The sequence below is a fragment of the Salarias fasciatus genome, chromosome 6, assembly GCF_902148845.1.
Source record: "Salarias fasciatus chromosome 6, fSalaFa1.1, whole genome shotgun sequence".
Lineage (NCBI taxonomy): Eukaryota > Metazoa > Chordata > Actinopteri > Blenniiformes > Blenniidae > Salarias > Salarias fasciatus.
Genome location: NC_043750.1, coordinates 18,080,937 through 18,107,317, shown reverse-complemented (window position 1 = coordinate 18,107,317; position 26,381 = coordinate 18,080,937). Strand labels below are relative to the sequence as shown.

At 42.1% G+C, this 26,381-nt stretch overlaps 2 protein-coding genes across 5 annotated transcripts; both read right to left on the bottom strand.

Annotated features, from left to right (window-relative positions):
- Nucleotides 1-399: 399 nt before the first annotated feature.
- LOC115390979 (microsomal triglyceride transfer protein-like) lies at nt 400-13,202 on the bottom strand. 4 transcript variants are annotated; one of them, XM_030095047.1, is made up of 19 exons: nt 13,050-13,202; nt 12,534-12,635; nt 11,566-11,753; nt 11,317-11,460; nt 9,178-9,285; nt 8,877-8,993; nt 8,672-8,811; nt 8,435-8,585; nt 7,650-7,807; nt 7,364-7,532; nt 7,083-7,190; nt 6,638-6,850; nt 6,334-6,545; nt 6,141-6,238; nt 5,909-6,030; nt 5,583-5,810; nt 4,744-4,868; nt 1,250-1,420; nt 400-1,159 (listed from the first exon to the last, which is right to left on the bottom strand). In XM_030095047.1, the coding sequence occupies exons 2-19, from the start codon at nt 12,592-12,594 to the stop codon at nt 1,012-1,014; spliced, it is 2,661 nt and encodes an 886-aa protein (XP_029950907.1). In that variant the 5' UTR covers nt 12,595-12,635; nt 13,050-13,202; the 3' UTR covers nt 400-1,011. The 4 variants fall into 4 exon arrangements, with proteins under 4 accessions (XP_029950907.1, XP_029950906.1, XP_029950908.1 ...); XM_030095046.1 differs by having other exon boundaries at nt 12,534-12,749; nt 13,050-13,197; XM_030095048.1 differs by lacking the exon at nt 13,050-13,202 and having other exon boundaries at nt 11,566-11,776; nt 12,530-13,040.
- Nucleotides 13,203-15,395: 2,193 nt separating this feature from the next.
- On the bottom strand, nt 15,396-24,624 carry LOC115389881 (tetraspanin-5). Its single transcript, XM_030093447.1, has 10 exons — nt 24,187-24,624; nt 21,205-21,255; nt 20,475-20,621; nt 20,224-20,394; nt 19,966-20,091; nt 18,259-18,306; nt 17,505-17,621; nt 17,342-17,403; nt 16,154-16,206; nt 15,396-16,039 (listed from the first exon to the last, which is right to left on the bottom strand). The coding sequence occupies exons 1-9, from the start codon at nt 24,268-24,270 to the stop codon at nt 16,194-16,196; spliced, it is 819 nt and encodes a 272-aa protein (XP_029949307.1). The 5' UTR covers nt 24,271-24,624; the 3' UTR covers nt 15,396-16,039; nt 16,154-16,193.
- Nucleotides 24,625-26,381: the final 1,757 nt, after the last annotated feature.

Sequence of the window (26,381 nt, the reverse complement as noted above, 5' to 3'; positions counted from 1 at the left end):
TGTTTGAATGCCAGGAGCGGCTCTGATGTCACAGCTGCGACACAGGAAGACACAAGATTTATGGCCTCACCTGGATCAACAAGTGTGTGTGTATGTGTGTGTTGCATTTAAACAGCAAAACAGTAACGTGTGTGTGTGTGTGTCTCGTAGTGGAAAAACTGAAGTTTACAGGGCTCATTTATTGCATTTTAATTTCAAAGCCAACATCTTTTTTAACTCGGAAACAAAAAGTTCAGAGTTGTTTACCACCCATTTTTAGAAAAAAAAAAAAAAAAAAACACAGCCATATACAAAAGCTTACATTCAAGTGTTGATGGATTGATTTTAAATTATCAGTTTAAAAGTACAAGGAAAGTACAAGGTAATAATGAACGCACACACTTTATTTTTTTTTTTTCATTTTTGTAAGAGCAAAAACAGCTGAATTACTAAAAAAACAGAATTAACTTGGATTAGTTTCTGGACACACACGTCATTTGAAGTTGTTCTTCTTTTAAAGACACGTGAAATGCTGAAGTAAATCCCTGTGTCCATCCCCCAATGACTGTTTGCACTTCTGCAACGTTTGTGCACAATTTCCTTTAATGATGAAGCGGAGAATTCAGATCTTTTCAGGAGAAAAATGTGAATTCAGAGTATATTTCCAGTGTGGATATTTACATGTAAATGTACCAGGGAAAATTTACAGTGGTCCCACAAAGTATGACACATAGAGGAAAAAAAACAACATCTTGAATGTGCCCATCATAAATACATTTAAAAAGACAATGCAAGGATCCCTGATTTAAAGCAAAAAGTTGAGGAAGTGAAATGACTTAAATACTCTCAGGAATGTAAACATTGCATGTGTCGTTCAGAAAAAAACAAAAAAAGAAAACTAGAAATCTTCCACCACATGTTTTTGGGGGCCTTTCAGTGGTTGAGTATTGCAGACCTGCTTCTGCGCAGGTGAGGAGTTGGTATCTGTCCCTGGTTGCAGTGACCCCTCTAGGGTAGTTTGCCGTGTTTTCTCTACCAGCTGGAGTCGAAAACCCTTTTGCACATGTTTGAGTTCTCCTGATGGAGCGGGAACTCGGAGCCGGGGATCAGGAACTTTCTACCCTTACGAGACACGACGCTCTTTCCCGACGACAGGCTCTCGTATTTGGTCAGACGTTCACTGAAAGAAGAGAGAAACAGGTGAAAGTGAGATTTTGCTCAAGCTGAATTAGACCACAGTTTGATTTTATGAGACGAGTTTAAATAATACCTGACAGGGAAGGTGGTTTTGTCCATCTGCATGCACACTAGGAAGGGGTATTCGGAGAACTGGACGGTGGTGATGAAATCCAGGGACGACTCTGTTTCGAAGCTGACCTCCAAGCCTGCTTTCAAAAAGTCCATGTCCACGGTAACGTTACCGCTCACCACTAAAGCTCCCCTGAGAACACACACACACGCACGAAGCACCAGTTTGAGTCTCAAAGCTCAGCAGAAGCATGAAATTCAGGTGAATGAAAGCATCAATTGTTAAAAAAAAAGAAAAAAAAAAAAAGAAAGAAAATCCGTTGGGGATCCTTCACAACATCAGCCTCTTCCAGTCACGGTCCATTATGACTTGGGCATAAGTAAATGCGTGCTTGTATTACTCCACTGGGAGACATTTGCCGTGTGGAGGAAGTCAAACAAGAGACACTTGCTGGTGAAATTGTCCTGGGGGTGTCAGAGTTCAAACGCATCCAGTAGCATGAAATCCCAGAGTCACAGCGACCCGCAGCAGCTGGCAGCTGCTGGATGTGGCAGCTCGCGCTGCTTCTGCTAACTCACCAGTCCAGAGTGAAAAAGTCCCCACAGCTGTGCTCTGCTAGCTGGTTCCACCACACTGCTGTAAACCCAGTACTTCATGGGATGTTTTTAAATTTAATGGCTGCCTCTGAGGACATTTAGTGACTAAGACTGAGGCCGACAGGGAATAATGTGTTTTGCCTTGAACTGAGAGCTTCTCTGTTCCTGATTTGTTGCACTCTATTCCTGAACTGACCATTCAGTTTGTTGGAAATTCATCTTGAGTTCTTGCAGCCTTGGTGTGTTTTCTCTGTTTTCTTTAACCAGGTGAGATCCTACTGCGTAAACTGCCTGGCTGGATTTCAATGCTACGACTGCATCTGTAGCTTCAAGTTTGAAAATGTTGTCCAGGAAAAAAGGAGCATTTAATATGATAGGAAAATTATTCTCCCTGATTAGTTACTTCTGAGTTTCCAAAATCCTCTTTAATGTGAGGCACTGGTTCCTGTGTGTAAAATATGCACAAGAAATCTTAAGAAACTACACAATTTCTTCGATTTCTCAGACTCATCCTCTGTCAGGCCTTGTGGACAAAAACTGAGGTTGTCAGTGTTAATCACGTTAATTGCAATTAATTGTATGGTGCAGTGAAAGGAAAAATCTTTTTAATTGCAATTAATGGCAGAATTCTCTCTTTTTTTTCCATTTTACTTTCATTGTTTTGGACATGGGTTTTTTCACTCCTGTGCAGTTCACTTGAATTATATATATTAGATTCTTCATATGCCACTTAAAATTGTTACAAATACATGTATGGCTGTCCATGTTCTATCACCAGATCACTTATTTCAGATTAGTGTGATTGTTTTGCTAATGGTGCAATTACTTATTTTTGAAGTAGCATAAGAGTGTGACCTGATATATTGAACTGATCTTCCCTCTAAGCCTTGGTTTCATGACCACACTGCTGTAGCATTTTGTTGAAGATGTATTTCTGAAGTAGACAAGTGGGTCTACATGGCACTTTTTACTCATTTGAATATGCGTTGATGCGGAGCGGTTCGTCCAGCGTCTCCGAAGCGAAGTAAAGCCGAGACGCCGGCAAGTGGAGCTCATCAGAGTGTAACAACTTCCCTTAAGTTTCAAATCAAAAGTGAGTGCCAGCCAGCCGGTGCAGCGCTGCCCATGCAGACATGCCTTGGCAGAGATGCCAGTGTGGTTTGTTCTGCTGCTATAGATAGACCGCCTGTCTATTATCAGAGTGGACGAGGTACAACTATGCTGATCCATTCACCTGCCTCTGCCATTCCCCCCGCACACAAATAATCCTCAAGTTGTGACCCCCGATGGAGGTCTTGAGACTGGAGGATCATTTAAAAAAACAGAAATCCAACGGCTTTCACACCTGCTGCAGCCAGACTGTTTCTCACATTTCTGGGCATTAATGCTGGATCACTGTGTTGTAACTTTTCATCATGTAACGTCACCGATGCAGAAACTGCCCCGCTGAGGGCCACTAATGACTTGGAATTTAGGTACAACACTTGTGATTTTACATTTTTGGACATTTATTCAGGAAAGGAAGCCATATTGAGACGAAGTAAGATACTGTTCGAGAAGGGAATTAAACACTGAATAAGACTATTATTAAGAGGATTATTCTAACTGTTCATAGACACCGTCATCGCCTGTATGTATCTGTAGCAACATATTAGTTAGAATGAAGTCTACTACTTTATATTTTTCCATATTTATCATTGCTTTCTGCACTTCTGGTCCAGTGCGATGTTGCATTTGCTGCTTTATGTATTTGACACATGCAGTGGGAAATATAGCTTATTTAAATCTGAGGTGTTATATGTGTTACAGAGGGTGGGAAAGTAATTATCCAGATGGGCCACATGGGGATATTAAGACTCCTGGTGCAGGTCAAACAGCTCAATATGACTCAATGAAAAGTAGCTTGTTTTCAAAAATATTTATTCCTATTGTGCTTCAGTCTTGATTTTCTGTATGTTTTGTCTTTTAATGTCAACTTAGGATAGAATCCTTTGGCACTATGCTCTATCCATCTAAATTAGTTCTACTGGTCAAGGTTCCTGCAACCATCAAATTTGCAAATATATATATATATATATATATATATATAAAAAAAAAACCAGACACTTTCAACATCAAATAAAAGCTGTTATTTTGCAAGTATGACGTACACTATCTTTGATTTGACTCTTAAAATGTTTTAACCTTCAGCAGGCCGGTCAGGGACAACCAAAATCCAGGTTAAATAAAACATCTTACATTGTACTTTATTCTATATTTTTAACAATGTTTCACATCTATTAGACAGTGCTGCACTTACTTCATTAAATCATACGCACTTGTCACATTAAATGGCTTAACGTTATTGCTTCAGATATGAGAAAATGATATTTGGACTGAACTCAAACTGCATTTCAATGTTAAAAATCTGTGACATTACTCTTTAAACCCCATTTCATCACCGGATGCCGACAGCAAACCGACACCGGAGTGATGATGTGCTCTCTTTTCAGCCGCTACTGTTGACCATCAACTGCAGGATTTTAAAATAGAGCGCCAGACGGGTCTGATGTCACCTCCACACAAACAGACAAATGAGAAAGGTGTGAGGCACAATGCTGGACCCGGTCCAGACGGCCGCTGGAACAAATGAATCAGACGACGCTTATAGACCCTCTAAAGTTCATGTCAACCCAACATCAGCAGTGATCTATTTGTAATGGAGAAACATGGCTGAATTATGTAAATTTTCACAGTGATTGTTTTTACTGAGGGCTTTCTGTGCACTGGGAGTGTGTTGCATCACACTTTACCTAGAGTACTCTGCACACTACCACAGATAATTTACCATGTTCCGTGACTGTACTTAACCTGTGACCCACATACGCCCCGCATAACATGATGTAAAGAGACGCCCTGACTGATATTCATGAAACAAACCTGTTGTTGACGCTGGTCTTGGACTCCCTGTACCACAAACTGATCTCCATTCCTCCCGAAATGTCGATGGCAAGTCCTCCCTGAAACTCGACGCTCGCCCTCAGACCAGACTGCAGCTGGATCACCTGCACAGGATCAGCAGACACAAAATAACAATGATTTTTATCACACAAAAAAATATACTTCTTTCAAAATAGAGAATGCATCAAAGGGATATCACTCCTAACATATCCTAAAGACCATTTCTTTAAAAGTATCTAGAGTGTAAGTACTTAAAAATACGAGATCCTTGTATCAGCTTCACACTTTTAGACAGTGCTGACATTCACCCTATTCTGGTCAACAAATAAAGGCATTGAATGTGATCACTGACTATCTGTGTGTGTGTGTGTGCACGCTCACTGTTTGCATGTCTGACCAAATACAGAGCGCACGTGGCAGCCATCATGACTCACATGACGTCTTCTGATCTGACTACTACGTTGTAAATGTTTTATGATTATTTTCAAATGATCGGTGTGGTGTAGAGGGAGCTGCTGTCAGAGATAAAAATGTTCATTCTTATGTGTTTGTCCCTTATTACTGCAAAAAACAAACCCGTTTTTAATAAATAGTCTTAATGGAACAACAACCAGGCTCACCACTTCTTATCTATTAAATACGCATTTGTGTTTGTTGAAGCTGTTTTTATAATCTATGCTGTTTTCCTGAAGTAACCCTGAACTATTAAACTGTGTTTTAAAGAAAATAAATGGTTATAGGCCCAAGAACTCGAATGGATGGTGAAGGGAATGCTGAGTAGTATCATGTCTGGACGAACTGCTGGTGTGTCTGCGTACCTCGGAGTGATCAGACAGCAGGATGAGGCCCTTCACCACATTCATGGGCTCTCCAGTCATGGAGAACATTTTGGACATAAGATCACTGTAACCCTTGAAGAAGGTGACAGGTCGCAGCTGGACGTCAAACAGCAGCGCTGACATGCCAGCAAAGGACTCCAGGTCTTCCTCTCCTTCATCGGGCGTGGCTGCGATGAGGGACTCCAGTCCCTGGGCCTCGATTGCCACCTGAAATCCCACAGGACAATCCACATTCAGTTTTCGTTTCACGACAGCTACAGGGAAGCTTATGTAACTTTACAAATAGTCGTTAATGTCCTGTTTACCTGGAGTCCGTGGAGCACTGATCCTTTACTGGCACCATAAATATTCATGTTGCTTCTTCTCAGGATCCCAGAGCCTGAGTACAGGATGTCCAGACTGTATGTGGACGTCATGTCAGCCGATTCTGGACAGAGAATACAGAGAGGCATGAAATCACTGGCATGAAATACAAATTACATTTATATTAATAACCCGATTGCTCTGAATATTATGGATTTTTTTTTTTGTACTTACGTGCCATAAATCCTGAAAATGCAGATGAAGACCCAACTTTTGCAAAACGGTCATAGTTGTGGGAAATCATGTCTTTCATAGCTTGCTGCATTACTTTGCTGGAAAAAGTAAATCACACGAGGTTTAAATATACTTGATCAACCTAAAGATTGGAGACTTGACTGCACTGTCTGGCGTTTCCACGTTGACGCACCTGGCGGGCGTATTGAAGCGAATGATATCCTGGATCTTGGACAGCATGTACTTGTTCATCTCGTGGGGCAGGTGTCCGATGGACAGCAGCAGGTTCTTCACCTCCATGTAGGAGGGGTTGCTGCTGAGGATGACGTCGGCCGCAGCAGCTCTCACGTTCTTCTCATAGATTCGCAGATTCTGGTGGTAAACCCTGTTCACTGTCCGTTTCACCTGAAAACATCAGCGATGCTTTATGTCAGTCGACCCGCTTCGACATTTAGGTAACTATCAGGAAACAGGAAGTCCGTGCCGGCGTGTCTCACCTCGCTGGTCATGAGGCCGACGTCGTATCTCTGCAGGGCAGTGAGGGCGATGGTGCTGTAAGCTCCCACCTCCGACTCTGCATATTTGGTGAAAATGGGAATGGCCTCGGGGAGAAGAGAGTTCTTCAGAGCCAGGAGGTACATCTGAACCTCCGACTCCACTTTTGTGCTGTCGGGACCCTCGAGAATCATCTTCTTCACCTGCACCACGGTCTGAGGCAGGAACACACAGCAGGAGGGGGTTTTTATTTCAAACCATCTCCATACACAATTTCTTACTTTTATAAGCACTGTTCATTATTTAACTACAGCAGGTTGTTTATATCCACAGGAAGCAAATAAAGATTTTGCACTTTGTTACTTTTCTCTGTTGTTTGAATGTAAGTAATACAAAACATTAGTACCTTTTCCACTTCCATCTCACATCATTGTCCTGGAAACTCACCGGTAAGTCGCACTCTCCTTTCAGACACAGTTTATGTACCAGAGCCCCCATAATGATCACCACGGATTCCTTGATGTCAGTGCTGCCGATCTTTCCTTTATAAATATCCTGAAATCAAAACACCTTTCATCAGTGAGTCAAAAGGTCAATGCTGAAAGAGAATGCAGAGCGCAAAGTCGTTTTCTTTAAAACTGATTCAACAATGACGTGGCACTCAAAAAGCAAAAAGACACTCAAACTCATTTAAACTCCATTTGAAGGTGCAGGAACTCTGTACTCACCAGCAGAGCCTGAAGCACTCGCTCACTGGGATGAGAGGCAAAGCCACACGCATAGAGAAATCTCTCCTGCAGGACCAAACCTTTGGCATCGGTGAAGTTAAGAAACTGAAGCATGGCATCCAGAGACGCAGGCGTCTGGGAGGAAGTCACAGCATCCACCACCTGAGGTCTGAAACCAGCAGAAGCAGGTCAAACACCTCAAGATTACACAATAAAAAATTCAACAAATCATCAATAGGTCAATGTAAAAAAAAAAAAAAAAAGAAGAAAGTCTGATCTTATTTACAGAGATGTCTTGCTTGCACTCTTCAACACTTTGAGGATCTCATCCTTGGACGCCTTCCTAATGCTCTGGATGAGCGCCAGGAAGCTGCGAGGAGCCGTCGCCTTGGATAGGCTCGTTGGCTCCAGCTGCTTCTGCTCCGCCTGCCAATGTTCAAAAAGCTAAGAGGGAGAACAGGGGAGAAAAGATTAGACGGCAGATCATCTTCGGTCGGTAATTACTGTACAGAAATACACAGGATCTGTTTACGAATGCCGTGCTATCGAGAGTTGAGCTTTAATAAGGACTTGTACAACTCAACTTGGAAGGAGGTCATAAAGCATTTGAAGAGCAACGTGCATGATGTAATAATTTGTAAGAGTTCATATAAGGTACGGCGTGCTGGAAAGAGTCTGCCATGAAATGCACGGTAAAAAAATACATATGACAGAGAATTGTGATTTGATACATCAGGTTATACTGTGATACTGATTCAAGATTCAAAATATTTATTGTACCCTTAGGTAAATTCAGTTTACAGTGAGTGAGTCTTCCCATTTTATACCACACACCTAAAAACAACACAAGACAAGACAAAGAGACGACAGTGCTACAGCTGTGGGACCATACTGCAACTTTTCCAGTAACCTACATTATGAAACTCATAATATAAATTTCCACCTGACAAAGAATAACTTACATTGTGTTTAAGGCAAACTGTAAAATGCTAAACGTAAACAATAATGTGCAAAAACAGCTGCCGATGAATTATCATGTATGAAATGCATGCATGAGTAGCAGGTACTCACTGATGGACAGCCTTTGCACTCGGATTTGACCTTCTCAGCTGCGATACCAACAGCTGCCAGTTTGGCATCAATTGATTTGACAACCGCGGAGACGTCTTTCCCCGCAGCCTCCGCCGGCCCGGACTCTTTCCCCAACAACGTGAGGGTTTGCCTGAAAGGAGAAGACGAGCGCACAGGTTTAAGACGTGCCACCATGACGTATGAAGCAACCAGTCGAATGCGAGTTTGGGTTTTCACCTGGACACGACTTTAGCAGCTGTGGAGCTCCGAGTGTTAACGGCCACCGAGTGTGACTCTTCAGCCACGGCCGAGCGGATGAAACCATCGTCGAGCGTGAACACCGTAACGGAGCTGGACTCCCTGCTCACACCCAGGACCTGGGGATCGATTCGCACGTAAACGTGGAAGCCACTAACAAGCATTCATGAGTTTTTGGATTTACCTTGCTGTGTGTGGTGAATCCAGGCTCTGCCGTCTGACATGTCTCCAGGATTTTGGTTCTGGTTACTTGACCTTTTACTGCTTTGTATTCCACCGTGCACCTTCCAGACACATCGTTCTGCGCAAAGCCAAGTTTGTGTTCGGTTAGCGCACAGCAGTAGTTCAATCCCTAAGTCAACCTGTTCATGTGCTGAAGAGTCCAAGGGCAATAAAACCTTCTTCATCACAGTGGTGTCTGAGTGTGTGTGTTGAGAGGTAGCTGTGACTGATCACACACTCTGAGATCACAACATTTAACGTACCTCTATAACCTTTCCAGTGTTGAGCTGCAGCTGCAGCAGGCTGGCCAGGCCTCTCTTCAGATTCTTAATGGTTGCCGGTTCGGCCCAGTAGGAATAAATCGCTTTCGTCTACGAAGGAATTGGGGAAAACAAAACATGTTCAAGCTCTTTTTTTTTTTTTTTTGCTGTAAAAGTGTTTCTCAAGGTTTTGAGGGACAGATAAAGCAGCAATTGACAAAACAACCTTTGGAGCAGCAGGTCAAACAGGTTATCAAGGCGTCAGTTTGGCCTGCATGAACATGTGTGTATCGTCATGACATCAGGACTATTTAAGATGGACGCAGAAATAAATGTTATTCTATTAAGTGCAGGTCAAAAACAAACCTAGACTTCTTTGGCATTAGCGCATTAAATTTCCCAAAGTGTAAATCCCCCGCAGATATACTGTAACCGAGTGTGACTGAGACTACATATTTATATTCTGAATGGTTTTTATGGTATATCGTTTAATAGAAACACAACCAATGTAAATAAAAGCTTCCCTGAATTAAAAAAAAAAAAAAAAAAGCTGAGAAAGAAACCCGCCACGTCTGTTTTAAAATTACCTCAACTTATCGACTGACATACATGGTAAGCTGAAATATACTGCAGTCTGAGCTGAGGCGCGGTATCAGATGGACTTTATAGTAAATTGACTTCATTACATTCTCCGTTTACACGCTGAGCTGCATGAATAGTCCTTGACTGACATGTCAAACTGTTTCACTCTTATCATGTTTTATTTGCTTTTGGGTCATAATAACTGATGGATCCAAAGTTCAAATGTCAGCTTGGTCTGGACCGGTCCTGCGAAATATACCATCGCACCAGAAGCAGCTCGGCTCCACGGCGGCTCCGTGTCTCAGTCGGGAGTCTGGAAAGTGGTCTATTACATCACCCCACAGTGTCTCCAATACAGTATGTAAGTTATTTGTGGCACCCAACCACAATATCAGATAGGACCACCGTAAATAGACTGTCCACTGCGAGTCTGTGTATTTTTCCTGCCACGGCCTGCCATCGGTATAAATAATCCAACAACAACAGAGAAGGCACTATCCCGCTTGTGACTCTCCAAAATCTGAACATGAACATGATATGAACTTAAGCTCAAACGTTTATCAATGTGAGCTCTAATCAGTGGCTTTTACCAGCTAGTCGATAGTGCAGCAATCGCAGGTAGTTTTTAAATTACACCGTATTATTTAGAGGAAGCCATGTGATTGATCTATATCTACTTTGTTGTGTTGTAAAACATAAAGTATAAAAAAACCCTCTGAACTCTGACCGCACGCCACGCTGGCAATGAGAAATAAAAGGGCTGCTTTCTTAAAGACAATCCCTCTCAAGGTTGCAAACAGGGTAGTTAATGTCCAATTAAGGGCAATAAGAAATGCAATAAGCAAATAAACATGATTGTATATGATATAATGTATAAGGAGCGATGACAAAATAAGTCATTACTAGTTGTGAAAAACTGAATGGACCTGGATGTGTGCAGGGGTTATTTTCTAAACAAAGGTGTAAGAAATGTCATTTATTGTCAACTGGAAAAGTTTTTAAGTTCAGTTTTTAACCACCTGGCAAATGCACTTATCTACTTTAAAGGATTCCCAAATAATCGATGATCCACCTATAAAGTCACATGTCAAAACTTTCCCTTGGGCGCTTGTGAGCAATTTAATCACAAACGCCGAGCAATGTTTATAAATGAGACTTTGAGTGCAAGCTGTATACTACTGCAGAAACACCAAACTGTCAGAGCAGCCTTAATGAGGCAAGCAGTTTATCTACATTAATCTCATCCATTCATTCATTCATTGCCCCACAGAACGTGCTGACCTTTGTACTCTCACACATCTCGCTGGTATTTCCCCTGCCAGCATCACCACTCCGGCACATTCACAGTAACCTCAATGACCTTTTCGCTCAAGAAAATAAATGCAACACCAGAAGTAAAACTTGCGAACGCTACATGAATGGAATGAGTTATGCAGCATAACGCCGTGAACTGGTTTTAATTGATGGAGAAAAATGTATTTTTCTTTCCCCTGTAATTCATAAAACTTCTTTAATTCAAAATAAAGAAGAGGAGAATGAAGAGACGTGCTCAGGTCCTACCTTTCCACTTTTCAGATGCAGGAAGAAAGGTTTAGTCAGGGCATCCAGGTTGTTTTTCCCCAAAATGCTTTCTGTTGTGGCTCCATGCAGGACATTCTTCTTCTCCGGTCTGTCAGACACGGGCTCAATCCTCACGTTTGAAACCTGTTGAAGAGAGATCCGTTAGCCTCAGGAACTGCAACTTGTAATAAAAGTCCTTTAAGTCTCCTCATGAATGTAATATGTGGAAATCTGTATTTTCTCACATACCGCCAGCTGAATCAGCTGGTCGTCCTTGTTGCCCGGATCTCTCCAGACCAGGTTGGCGTGGACGTCGCTGGAGATCCTGTAGCCAGCACTGCCCTCTTTTGACCCGCTGGGTTTGTCCAGCAGGACCTCGGTGGTGTAGCTGAATTTGTACAGCTGGTTGTTGTTCAGTCGGGGTCCGGCAGCAGCACCTGAAGAAACACAGGAGACGCAGCTGGTGATCAAACCACAGAGCGACCGGGATTGAGTGTCCGGCTTTTGATGCTTTGACTTTCTTTACGGCATGATCAAGTGAAAGATCACAGATTCTGTCTTTTGCCGCTCTCAGACGAGGATGGGAGAAACTCAGGTGAAGTGATTCAATCAGAGGCTGTCTACCTGGGCGTGTTTCAGCTGAGAGAAGATCCTAATCTCTCCTCTGCTCCAGTACGGAGAGGCTGGCTGTGAGATATGACATTAGGCCACGAGGGAGGACGTACTGACGTGTCAGTATCTGATTTCATCACTGCTCACTCTGTAGTGCAACACTCATCTTCACAGATAAAATAAGAAATCAGCTTTGATCGCTGTCTATGAAAACCTAGACATTTAACAAAATTAAAAACACAAGCACAGACTGAGAACATTTTTCCAGTGATATATTGGTTGAACTTCTTATCAGTGCTGTAACCAAAGCAGTCCTTTATGAAGCCACTCTACAATGGTAATGGATGTTTTTAGCTGTTTTCTGGGTTGCATTCATTCTGGAAACTCTAAAGAACTGCACGTTTTTCTCAAACAGTGACACAGCGCTGAAAGATTATCCTCTGAATCTAGATCTTGTCGTCCAAACTGAAACTTCAGGACAATAAAATGTGGATTTTTTGTGTCACTCTGGAAGTATCAGTCTTCCTCTCTCCCAGGTAAAGGAATCCATCCTCCATTAAGCAACAGAAAGTGTGAGAACAGTTCAGAAGGAGGAGTGAACTCACCTTTAGCAGAGGCTGACCCCGAGCAGGCGGCGCAGAGAAGGAGCACAACGACAGGCAACATTATGAGTCCTCCGTCTGCGTCCAGAGGAACCAAACCGGGTTCTGGGGGGTCAAGAGGCTCCGATGGGCCACCGAAGAAAGGCAAAGCAAGCTCGGGCTTCTCCTGTTATGTTTTATCATCGGGGGAGGGCAGACTCCAAACTCCACGCTCAAGTACTAAGTACGAGATAACCTGCAAATCATTAACCTCCGAGGCAGAAGCGCTCAGGAAGCGCTCGTATTGATAGATGGAGCCACGGTGGCTCCGTTTTAAGGACGCTGTTGCGCGTCTGCGCACTAATTTCTGATTGATTTATCAGGGAAACGAGATTATCTGATGGATTCAGTTCAGGTGAGTGAGGAACAGCCCCTGCCTGTGCTGTTTCGCCGCTTTTCATTACACTGCACAACAGTTTCAAAATAAAGGCATGATTTTAAAGTGAAAAAAAGAAGAGGGAAAACAGCGTTTCTACTTACCGAGAGGGTGAAGAGAGAAGTCCTCATGCTGGAAACCTTTCACCTCGTTTTTCTCTGGTCATAAACAGTCGACACTTTGTGGCATGGCTGAGAGGAAATGAGCAGTCTGTGAGGGAGAACCAGTTTCTCTCACTTTGCAACATTTCAGTGAGCCTTTTGGAAGATCTCAACTGTGGAGTCTGACTCACGTTTAAAAAGATGTCTTCACGACGCACTCAGTGTACCGGTATGTATCAAACATGAAGCTCGCAGGCCAAAAACTGGCCGCCCGGAGGCCAAATCTGGTCCACTGACGTTGCAAAATGTAAAAATGACAAGAAACTAATAAAAAATAAATCTCCTGTCTATTTACAAGATAATTGTAATTCTTGTGTGGATGAGCAGCCAAAACACAAGGGAGGTTTTCTCATTTCATTTGAAAATATTGTGCAAAATGATCTGAAACTCAGAACTACACAACCAATCACAGCAACAGGCTGCTGTGTACTCTATTCAGCAACACTTGCAACACCCAGTGGGTGTCAGTGTTTGTCTGCAAACCGTTTTCTCTCTTTCAGTTTGAGGCAGCTGCTGTGGAATGCAGCTGAAGATCACAACGTCGCCGATTGTAGCTCATTTTTCCTCTGTGAGGTAACGTTATGTAATCTTCCTTCAGTTCCGACATCAACTCCTTTTCTGATCATTCTCATCGTGTACAGAAGAAAAGCGTCACGAACAATTCAGAATCAGCTCTGTTGATACGTGGTATGGTAATAATTGACTATAGCAGTCAGCTGTGTCTTAGATAAAGTAACAAGAGCAATTTCTACATCAAAATCTATTGGAAACAAACAAACAGAACAGCTGTCAGTGCTGATCTTTGGATAATAAAAGGATACAGTTAGGTGCAAAGAGATGAATGAGATAGCCAAATCCCAGATGGAAACAGGAAATAAAACTCTTTAAAGTGATTAAAACTAATAGAATTTTTACCAATTCTACCAGTGATTCATAATATCAACTTGCTTTTTCACAGACATATATCAAATACACAAAAGTTAATGTGAACCATTTGCATTCTTGGATTGTGTGTGTATATGATGAAAGGAAGTTTGTGTTTGAGAAGAGTTGATTGGATCAGTGATAACAACCAGGCTGTTGTTCCACTCTGTGTCAGAGAAACAGCAGAAGTAACACCAAGGTATTTGGCTCAAATACAAACACTTGGTTTCATCAGAGTTGAGTTTCTAAACCGAAAATGTTCCTGTTATGTTGAAATACAGGTTACAGGATTTTGACATTCTGTGAACCAAATCAACAGCTGAACACACCCCAACACAGACAATAATGAACTGAAATGCTATAAAAATATCACCTGAGCATCACCGGACTTTGTTCATAAACTTCTCCACACACAAACATGTACAAAGAACCACATTTATTCAGATATATATTTACATCTTGTCACAATTCCTTATTTTTTTTCCTTCTTTTTTGTACAAGAATCAGGATCACACATGAAACAAAAGTGAAGTAATAATCAATAAAATGCAGATAGAAATCACAGATATGGCACTGAGTGGTAAGAGAAAAGTGTGATCAGTAAACACAGACAATCACATGAAGCTATTGGTGGGAAAGAGGGAAAATTTACGGTGAAAAGATGTCACAAGCAAAAAGTCTGGACATGTGAGGATACTGAAATCTAAGCTGCAGAATTTGTGAATCCTGCTTTCACCTTTACAGGGAATGACTGTTTGTACACTGCAGTAAATCAGCCGCTTCGTCCTGACGTCTACGGCAGCATTAAAAAAAATAATGCTGGTGACTCTAACTTCAAGAGACGTGCGCGTTAAAGCAGTCATTTCTCTCATCGGTGAAGTGACACCGATCAGGACCAGCATGCCGTTCACCTTGACTCCTGAAAACAGTGCGTCTTCCCATTTTCCAGAGAAAGTCAAAACAGAAAATAAACATCAGTAAAAGATTTCAGGCCGATTTAGTTAAAAAAAAAAAAAGTCATTAAAAAGACAAAAGGAAAACTAGCGAATGAACACTAACAAACAGTAAAATAATGTGCTGAAATATTTTCTGCCAAGCTGATTTTTTTTTTTTTTTTGGACAAAGAATCTGACTGCTGTGTGAAGCACCATGAAGTTATGGCTGCAGGTATTTTGTGGAAAGTGCGCCCTCTAGCGGCTTCTGCTTGACTACAATAACAGTCTGTCATGACCAAAGCTGCATGGCTGCAAATCAGCTTCATCGCTCCTTCATGAAGATTAAAGTGCTTAAGGCGGAGTTTTGATTTGACGCCGCATCTTTAGGGTTTCTTCTTTCAGTGAGGTTCAACTAGTTGTTCCTTCCCCCATGTCACTGCAAGACTCTTCAAAAAAAGAACGTTTACAAATCCCACTGTACCACATCCATCACGTCTCTTTAGGATACCACATGTCACTACAGTCCAGCGTAACTCTGCTGACAAACTGGGGTTTAAATGATCATCTCACAGAAGTAAATAAACCTGTAGCTTTAAGTAGATTTCGTTAAACATTCAACAAAGTGCTAACTTGCCAATCCACTCTAAACTAAGTGACTATTTTACAAATATTTTAAAATACTTAAAGTTAATGAAATACATTTAGAAGAGCCGATGTCTTATCAGTAGACAAGAGGCATGCAGTGCATTTTCAGAATCACCTTTTTTCTTTTTTGTTTGTACACAACCCTTGCATGCAGCTGTTTAAAACTGCAGCTGTGAGACATATAAAACCAAGGCCCTTATTCTAAATGAAGCAGCACCTCAGAGAAAAAGTCACTCTGTGCACAATAATGAATGTTCCCCTCTTCGCCGCGCTGGTACTGCCACTACACCTCATTTCAGAGCGTGCGCTTCATTTACAATAACTCTAAAAATAATTCTAAATTTACAATTTACATCCAGATAAGTCTTTGTGGACACATGAGCTGATTAATTTATTTCCCTTCATCACTTGCGTCCAAATTGCAGAGTCCTGTGGAAATAAGAAAAAAACAAAAACCCATTTGAGTATAAATACAGCCCACGAGGGAGGAGGTGAGTCGATACCCATAATGCAGCAGTAATGATGAAATCAATTCAAGCTTACTTTGTACATCCTTCTTGCCTTTGAAAACCCCAGGGAGGGATTAGGTAAACAAACTGCAGAAAAACAGAGGGAGGAACATTCATGAGATGATGCAAGTCAAAACGTTACATGAACCAGAAATAACAGGACTTGAAAGTCGTGTGTAAAAGACACACAGCAAGGTTATTTTGAATCTTTATACGTCCCTGCATATGGAGGGGTTTAAACTCACAATCTGTTTGTGAATTTCCCTGCAGGAATGAATAAAGTGTCTGTTTACCCTGATGTCTGAAAGTTGTTGGTTTGAAAGTTTGAAGTATTTTGTGGATGAAATGTCACATGTTGCACTACATTTGACTGAGATGAGTTCCAGTGACTCATCTGAATACAAGGGGAAATGACAACGGATGAATTACATATAAAGTTCAGATTAACCATTTTCTGTAATTCTACGCTGGAGTTTAGTCAGCTAAAATGTGGCTTTTCAGAATGAATAACAGCCGGCGTTATAGAAGAGCAAAATGGCCAATTGAGTAATTTCTGCAGTTTTTAACAGGGATGTTTAAACTAACCCTTCTGGTCTGGCTTTAAAGCTCACACTACATCTGCAGGAATCAAGAAACTCATGCTGATCTCTTGCTGGGAGCATTGCTGCCACCTCTTGTTGAGCTGTAGGTTTCACTGTTTTCTTTTATTTTTTGTATATAACAGTGTGACTCCAGTTCATGTGATTTTTATTATTAAAGAAAAAAAAAGTTTTTTGCAAAATGTTCTTGCAGCTTATCTAGAAGCTTCTTTCGCATGTCTGCATTGTCTGTGTCTGACATTCAGCCATCAAGCTTCATTCAAGGCGCTTTCAGTTAGAAGAAGTTCTGTTTGCATGGGGAAAATCATCTTTCTCTAAAGCTGCAGTCTGGCTTCAGGTCTGGACTCACTGCTGGGCAGAGTAAAATAGTATTCCACTTTAAAAAGTGTTTATCTAGATCATTCCTTTGCGCCGTTAGATATGAGCTTTGGCTCATTTTCCAGCTCAAACACTCAAAACTTTCCAGTCCTGTAAAATTTGTCTTTAGTTCTCATCATTACATTCAATGAGAGGCTGCAGGAGGTAGTTTTTCATGTCAGTGCACAGAATTTATGGTGACTTTTAAATGCATCAGCTGCTGAGCAAAGAGAAAAATGTGCTTATAAGAAGGAACTGATACACACCAACTTTCTCTTACAGCCTCGATGTCGCTCACGAGATTCTGAGCTAAACAGATGCCAAAAATCTGAAAAAAGAGTGTGTGGAGGGGGAGGGGAGGACATAAACATTAGTCGACATTAACAGATACAGTTGCAAGGTAAAGAACAACGGATGACAGAAGCCCACCTGCAATAATGCAATCCCGATAAAGATGCCCGCCACCACTGTCAGATTGTCCTGAAGCCACTTCTCAAACTGCGGCACGCAGCCTTTGATATAGATGAAAGACCGCTGCTCGGGGTCCTGACAAGACAAGAAATCAGCGCCGCGCTTTAATAATGAATCATGGATCACTTCGTTTGTCTCACATTTTCGTAGAGAAAACATGCTGGACGGGACTTTCTAGACTGGAGTTATTTTTATTGGCGGCACATGATTCCTCCTGTGATCTTGTGGTCTTCTCAATATCTCAGTGAAATCCCTTTGATCTAAAGTTACTCGGCTGTTAACACACACACACACACACACACACACACACACGGGTCACTGTTTTCCTGCTCTGATTCGAGTTGAAGCTCCTTTTCCTCTGACTCACATGTGGAGCGTCATGAAAAGCGACTGAGCCTTTTCCTTACATTACGCTACCGTGGAGAAAGGCCAAGGCTAATGACAGAGGGGGGAGGGGGTCTAATTCCCACCGCATTTCTGCGGCATGAGTAATACCACACGGCCCAGAGGGCCGATGGAGAGCCAGCTGCCGCATTTTGAGGAGGAATATTCTGAAAGAGGAGTACTGTGTCCAGGGTGGAGTACCTGGTGATCTCATTCAGCCAAACGAACCCCAGAACAGTTCAGCTCATACTCTGAATGGATTCTGTTTTTTTATATGTATATGGCTCAGAGGCTTAGTGTAAAAGTAGAGTTTCTGCTTGAAGCTCACCGACTTGGCTCGAATGTCGTATCCACACTGAGTGTTGATGACGTCCTCCTGTGAAGACAAAATGGTTTGAGTGTTGGAAACAACTGTTTGTTGATGGACTGTCGATATGTAAAGTGTGTATCCCTGCTTGAACAAATAATCAGCTGGGTTCAGTTGTAGCACCGTATGAGCAGAAACAACAACAAAACAGAAACAACTGAGAAAATATTCACAAAAATAGTTATTTTTCATAGAAAATGTCAACAGTTTGTGTGTTTTTTTGCTTGCTTCAGGCCTTTAAAACTTTAAGTCTAATTTTGAAGCAGCTGCCGGGAGCGTTCTCAGTTTGATCTGTGTGTGTTGGACACCAGCATTTCCAATGAACCCCGCCCTCATAGCACAGGAACACAGTGTCAGAGGTGAGAACAGAAACTTGGACTTGAGTCAATGTTTCAAACAAAAAAACAACCTTGACCCAGACTACAGTGAGCATTAGATTTCATTCTAGTAAAACTTTTGAATCCGTCTAAGAAAAAGAGGGGATCAGATCTTTCACAGTCACAATGAGGTATGAAAATTACATTACCAGGGACCAACTGGTAGCTCGTGTAAAACACAGATGACCACAGCTGAGAACGTGTTGCAAAGATAACTTTCTGAATATTATGTTTCTGCGCTGAAATGAAATTATCCTGGCCAGCTTGTGTACAGCAGCTCATTACAGTTCCTCAGAGACCTGGAGGAGTTCCACAGCAACAAACTACTGCACTAGGTCTAAAAACGACAGTTCTCACTTTATTCTGGAAAATATGTAGTAGTGAGTTTCCATTCAAGGATCTCTGTCCTTTGAGAATGACAAGCAAAGCATGTGTGTGTTTCCTGTTAAAGCTAAAGAGCTTCTTTTTCCCATGATTACTTTGGCAAAATCATGACTTTTTTTTTCCAGTCACATGTCTATAAATAAGTCACACAGTTGAAACGCGCTGAAATGGCTAAATTATGAAGAATGCATACATCACTCCAGGCCTTTACAGATGAAATTCAGACTTTGTTGTACATGTTATTGAAGCTGAAAGTCACAAACCAGCAGAAAAAGGCTAAAAGCATCCGATTGAGTCGATAACAAACTCCAGACCTAATTTTAGACTAAATTTAATAAGATATACTTAAACATGATCCGATATGAGCACAAAAACCTGTGTTTCTTTTTGATGCGATTAATGTTAAAAGTCTTCCTTCACACTGGATCAAGCCAGTGTGAGTCAAGCTGGACGCCCTGCCGGGAGCTGCGCGTCGCTTGGTAAGAAATCGCTGTTATTAAAGTGAAATGAGTGTGATTTGCTGCCACTGCAGCACTCTGAGCAGCACGAGTCAAGTTACAGTATATTTCTGCCAAAAAAAAAAAAAACAGCTGAGACAAGATCTCCTCCCATCCGCTGTCAAACTCTGCTCTGCTGGCGGAGTCAGACAGGACTAGACTCTGAGGCCCGAGCTTCCTGTTGGAGGCCCGCCATGACGGCTGATAGCGTCAGCCAGCCTTCTGGAGGACAGAGATAACCCAGCTATCTGTCACAGAGACGGCCTTCAGAAACAGTCACAACAGGACGGATTCGTAAGCGAGCCGCTCAGTTTAAATTCAACCTCTAAGACACTGAAACTCTCAATTATACCGGCTCGCCTCGCTTTGCCACAGTGGAAATCGAGTGGCGGCGAGACAGAGAGACGTACCGCGGGATCTTTGGTGCAGCAAGAGAAGGGAACGCCGCATTTCTCCCGACTTGGGTTGGAATCAGTGCAGTTGAAGTAGGCGTTCAAATTCCAGTCGTCAGCGCCGAAAGCTCCGCAGCACTCCCACTGCGAGGTCAAAAACACACAGAAACCCTCACAGACACAGGTCAGCAACGGACCGGAGAAACGAGCAGTGAGGATTTACACGACACGGGAGCTAAATCAGAATGGCAGATGGAAAAAGAAAAAGGTTCTCACATAAACTTGTGTGAAGTCGATGAGGTTCTGCAAGTCGATGTCGTCTCTGTAGGCTCGGATGTTGTTGTTAATGAAAAAGTTGAGCTGGTCCTTTATCCAGTCTTTGAAGACAAATGCCAAGACTCCTGCAGTCAGCTCCAGGAAGAAGATTATCCCCAGGAAAACGGAGAACTAAAACACACACACAACACTGAATTTAACAAACATTAATTTTAAAGCAGGAAAGATGGAAAAGTGGATGATGAGCGTACAAATTTAAGCAGGAAAGAGTTTTCTCGCAGCGCTCCGATGCATCCGGCGAATCCGAGGATGAACATCACGCCGCCCACCACGAGGAAGAGCCAGACGGGGTCGAAGCCCCCCAGATCAGTGATGTATGAGATGTTAGTGAGGACGCCCTGCAGAAAACACCACAGCAAGTCAGAGGACTGAGAAAGACCAAATGTCAGACTCAAGGCCGCCAATAAAAGCTCTTGAGAGTTTTTCTCAAGGTCAATGTGTCGGCATTACTTAAAATCTTTAATGATCATGTGAAGCACTGAATGAACTAGGCTGTTTAACATCGGCTCTTCTAACTGGAAACTTAATGTGTATTTTATGTGTTGCTATTCTTGAGAAGCAAAAATTTGTATTTTGCTGAATGCTAGCTGGTTAGCTTTGTTTAGCTATTGTTTAGGTGTTTAGAGATGTATGTTCTCTTTACTCTGAAATAATTCAGACGATCTTTAGTGAAAGCCAAAGCACTCCTGGCGTTTTTCGGTAGAAAGTGAATGAATCTGAACTGCATCTGATCCATTCAGTCCTTTGTTGAGGCGGGCGTCCCACAGGAAAGCATGGCATTCCTTTCTGATTCAGTAAAGCCAGCGCCACCACCAACAAATGGCTCCCAGACACAAACGCTGAATGTAAAATATCTGGATTATTCACAGATGCTCACGTGGATCAGTGTAACTTCTCATCATGAAAACATTTGAATCCCACCTTTTCACTCCAAGCCCACAGCCCGATGCCGAGGAACGCCACGCCGAGGAACTGACAGGAGAAGAAGAAGAAGACAGAGACAAGAGGGGAGGATCAGTGAGCTGTGCAGTGCAGCCTGTGGTCGTCACAGAGAGAGATTTTCCTGGCAGCGGCCCACTACTAAACATCTCCCATGTCAGTCTGCAGATCCACCACACTGAGAAACATCTTCCAAACATCCTGAACTCGTTACGACTCAAAAACCACTTGCATTTCAAGAATACAGGTCGAAGAATTTAAAAGAGAAAATCAGCTGCTCATTGAAATCACATTTAGATGAGTCTATATTACAGTGGAAGATCTTAGCATGATTAGATCACATCAGCAAACAAAGCACTTTGGACCTGTTCCGCAAATCACTCGCATGGACTCATTCAGATGTGATTAATTGGTGGTCGATTTGCAATTTATAATCAGACTTTTCATACAGCGATCATTTGCAGACCTCACTAATCAGAACGGTGGGCCGCAGGGGGGCATCGTGGTTAGCAGTCTCGCCTCACAGTGAGGAGATTTGGACTTTATTACCTTCAAGGGGCGGCAAGCAATAAAAACAAACAAAAAAGTAATTAACACAACAACCACTCAAGTTAACGGCCTAGCTATAAATCAGGTTGTAAGTAATAGACCAATGTCAGCAATTAAACAGACCTTTTAAACCCTGGTTATTCTGCATCGCAGCAGATTTCAGCTCCACACAGGATGAACTCCCTCCAAACTAAGATATGTCCGACAGGATAAAGGGCTGGTTCTGAACTGAGCACGTTGGATTTAGGGCAAGGGCAAAAGGAGCAGATGTTTTTGACAGAATTAATTGGCTCTGATGATATACTGTATGCGAGGTGAAGGGTTGGAGGTCACCGGCTGCATGGCTGGCTGAGCGCCTCTGCGGGGCCTGACAGATGGCCCTCCTCTTCATCACTCTGAGACCCGTGACGGCTCTCGGGCACAATGGCTCCACTCACGCCTCTGAAGTGTGAGGTGATATAACTGCGAGACAGAATCAGATCAGCCTTCAAAATAGTGTTTTTTCTTTTCTATTGGGAAAGTGGCTGTCTCCTTTTCACTGTCATGCAGGAGTCAATCAGGCATTTTCTCAGAGGACATTTCAAGATGTAAAGAAAGTTACAGACCTAAATGATATGAGGGAAGTGATTCTGCTGAACAGTCCTCGCTCACTGTGTCAATGGAACCACTACAAAGAATGTTTTGAATGCTAGTGACATCTCAGCTTTCACAACACGTCGCTAAATCAAATTTAAAAACAAAAAGGAGATAAATAAAGAGGACAAAGCATCAGACAGATCACAGCTACCCATTCAATAAAGTAATTGTGGGCAGTGTTTCATATCCGAGAGCTTTTTACTGGATTAGAGAAAACTGACATTCCCATCTGCACATTTTATCCATTAATCTTTATCAAAGCAAAACAGTAAATTTGTTTTCAACCATCTGAGAGCTCAAATGATCACATGGCTGTGTTTCTTTTTCAGCTATGCTCAATTACATGTTTTTAAAAAGGGACACAATTTCACAGAGAAAACTAATGAAGACAAGGCTGCAGTCATCACTGGGGTTTTGTCTTTGAGTTTCTCTACCTGAATGTCTCAAACAACAAACAACTTTCTGCTGACAGCACTGTGTGGATCATGTGAAAACTGGTTCATTCATCAAATATTGCTGAACCATAGCAGCTACTTCACATACAGAAAAATGTTAATCTTTCATGTCGCAATAAAAAGGACTGAGTCAGCTAAGGATTGATGAATTCAGCAAAACAATAACCATTAACTCAATGGTAAAGATTACAGCTGGCCTGTGCCTGTGAGCAGTATGGAGAGAGACAGCAGCTGTACAATGCTTCAAAATACAACCAATCCGAATGAACTCCCTCCTCCACGATTGTTTACTTACATGTGTTTTTTCTGTGTTTAAGAACAGGAGCAAAAACACAACTTAGACAAACAAAAAGCTAACATTTTGCAGTCTGTAAGAAAAACATCCACACTGTTTTCATGTAGAAAAAATATCTCACAAATTGCCAGTCACGGAGATCTCTCAGCATATGATTCAAAATAAACAAACCTAATTGCAGAAAAAGCAGTCCCAGAGGCAGGGATAACAGTATGCTATAGATATGTTCATTTATGTTATGTTGAATATCTAAAATAATCTATCCACTTTTGGTAATTGACAACTTGCAAACACAGCCAATGGTACATGCAGCGTGTTTAAAGTGAAGGAAAATGCACCAAATATTATTACTAAAGTACATCCCTGTTTGCATTTGTTACAATACTGCATATATTATTGCTTAAATGTGAATCTGTGGGCGGTGGCAATTGAAGCAGATGGCAAGGTTAGAATTAGACTCCAGTGAGAATACAGTGACAACATCCTACAGGTACAGGTACTTCAACCTACTGGGCTGAGACAAAGCCCACTGCAGAGCTCACTGCTGTGACTGCACACAAACAAAGTTGCGATGCGCAGATTGAACAGCAGCAACAAAAACAAGAATCACAGTGATGAAACGATGCTCCTTCCAGCAGGAGGGGAGGTGTTCGTCTCTGTGTTTTCAGGGAGGATGACAGCTTCCATGTTAAGTTTCCCGAACCTGAGAGAGGCTCCAGTGAAACGAGCTGAGATGAAAGGTGGCTTGATGTTGATCAACAACAGAGAGAGAGAGAGAGAGAGAGAGAGAGAGAGAGACCGGCAGCAGCCGTGAGGAAAGCCCTCCATCATCAGGGATCCACACAAAAACAAAAGGAGGCAGCAAGTGCGCGCCCCGCGCGCGCACACAGACACACACACACTGCAGAAACGAACCCACCGAATCTTCTAAAAAAAACAAAAAAAGAAAGAAAGAAAGACTCAGCCCTGACAGTATGCCCCAAACCACGGCAGGTGTATGAGAGATGGGGGCACCAGGCCCAGACTCACCCAGAAGATGATATTAAATCCGAAGATGAAATATTTGATGCAGCAGCTCACTTCGTGAGCCTTGAAATGCTTTCCGGACATCATTTGGATGGATTTAGTGATCAAACGCCGTCCCCAGAGAGAAAAAAAATGAAAACTATCACATCTACAGCTCTGTTGTGGAAACACCCTTTCCTTTTTTTTTTTAAGGTTCGACCACCGCGCCGTCAATTGTTTGCGCGTCCAATTATAAACACCATCCTGTGTTTGTGTCTGCGTGCGGGCGGAATGCGCAGACGAAGCCGTAGAGGAGCGCTCAGTCCCCCCGTTTCCCTCCGTGGACACCGGGCTGTGTGAGACACGGAGCTCCAGAGGTGTAACGGAGAAATAAATCCTCAGGAGCCAGCCACATTAACGCTGATGGTCGTCTATCTGACCCGTAATCCAGACATGGCTGTTAGTGAGTGACGCTGTGGGGGACCAATCCGCGTCTTCTGTCATCTGAGAGGGCGGGACTTCCGGTAGCGGACGCAACAGACGCAACACACAAACTACCTTATAACTGTGATTTAATAAAAATAATACTGATAATAATAATAATCCTAACTGTCCTGAAATATGAGGTATTTAAACTAGGGGCTTTAAGAATTGCAATTTTGAATATTTATTTGTTATTTTATAAATGTGGTATTAAGATTTCGTGCAGAATATTTACACATCAAACATGCATTTTATTTGCAACAGATTAAAAATGAATTACTCTGTCTGGGGATTAAAAAACATTGCGATCGTTGTGGGATTGGTTGAAAAAAAATGAACCCCCCCCCCCCCCCCCCCCACATCTTTATAAATAACCAAATATTCTTAAATTTTGTGTTTTGATTTTCATGATTTCTGAGCTAATATTATTAAGAGTGAAATTTAGAAAAGGTAAGGACTATGGGAAAGATACCTTTTGTTGGTTTGTTTTTCTGTTATTTCTGATATTGACATAACTAGATTCCAGTAATGGGTCCCCATATCATTTACTCTCTTCTGTCCAACAACGGAAGTATGGGAATTTCACTATTGATGTGTTTCGTTTTTGTCAGGTGGGTGTAGCTTTTCTCAACTTTTACTCACTTTTTTGTTAATAATATTCCTCCAAGTCAGGGCAACTCAAATATATCACTGCTTTGTGGACGTAACACCACAGTTATACCACTAGATGGTGCACTGAACTCCGTGTTGCAAGGTTTTGGCCACAAGCAGCCCCAAAGTTTTGTTTTGTTTTGTTTTGTTTTGTTTTGTTTTTCATTTGTCATTCTTACAGTGTCACATGAAGAACATTTAAAAACGGAATAAACTCATATCAGTTTCATTTAAAAAAAAAAAAATCACCATCTCTTGGTGTGGAAGCACCAACTCAGCATTACACTTCCCCTGTGTGGGTCTCCAAGTGGGGATGCCACCTGTGTGGACTCTGACAGATCCTGACAATGGTGTTTTGAACCCCACTAGAGTCACAACGCTTCATGCAAATGAAATGTTTTAACAGAAAGTCGGGTTTTTGTGCCAAGTGCCAACATTGAGACGTTCACTGATATCAGTGAAAACATGTGTTTTGTTGTGACGTATAGTTTAAATGCAACCTTTTTGCTATCTCCGACTCCCATCACCAACCAGAGACTTGGGTTGTTTTTTTTTTTTAATCTTTCACTGTACTACATAGAAATAAACTGTGAAAATTTATTTTGTGCTTAACTTTTTGTCTGGAGTTATTTATTTAAGTAACAGGCAACATCACATGTGTCTCCATCACCAATAACAACAATAACAAAGTGCACAGTACAATAGAACTGCAATAACGTGGCGGTGCGTGGTATTTGATCAAGGCAATGGATTTAAACTGCAGCACTCAGTTCAGGCTGTAGCGGAGCCAGAGTGGGATCAAGGAGGCAGTCGCCCCAGGGCCCACAAAGTCATAGGGCCCCGTTTCATGTGATGTGTTCACATTTACTCGAAAATAAATTATTATAATAAAATGTGCAGTGTGTGCGAGAAGGTATACGCATCTGATTGTGGGCTCCAATTTGCCAATTCTTACATTACGACTGTCCATGAATGCATCAGAGCTGTAAGCCAGCGCTGATTGGCTGTGCGGCATGAACGAGTTTTTTCTTTTGCGCTTGATCTGAACTCTTTGGAGGGAAGTTAAACAGTATGCTAAACACTAT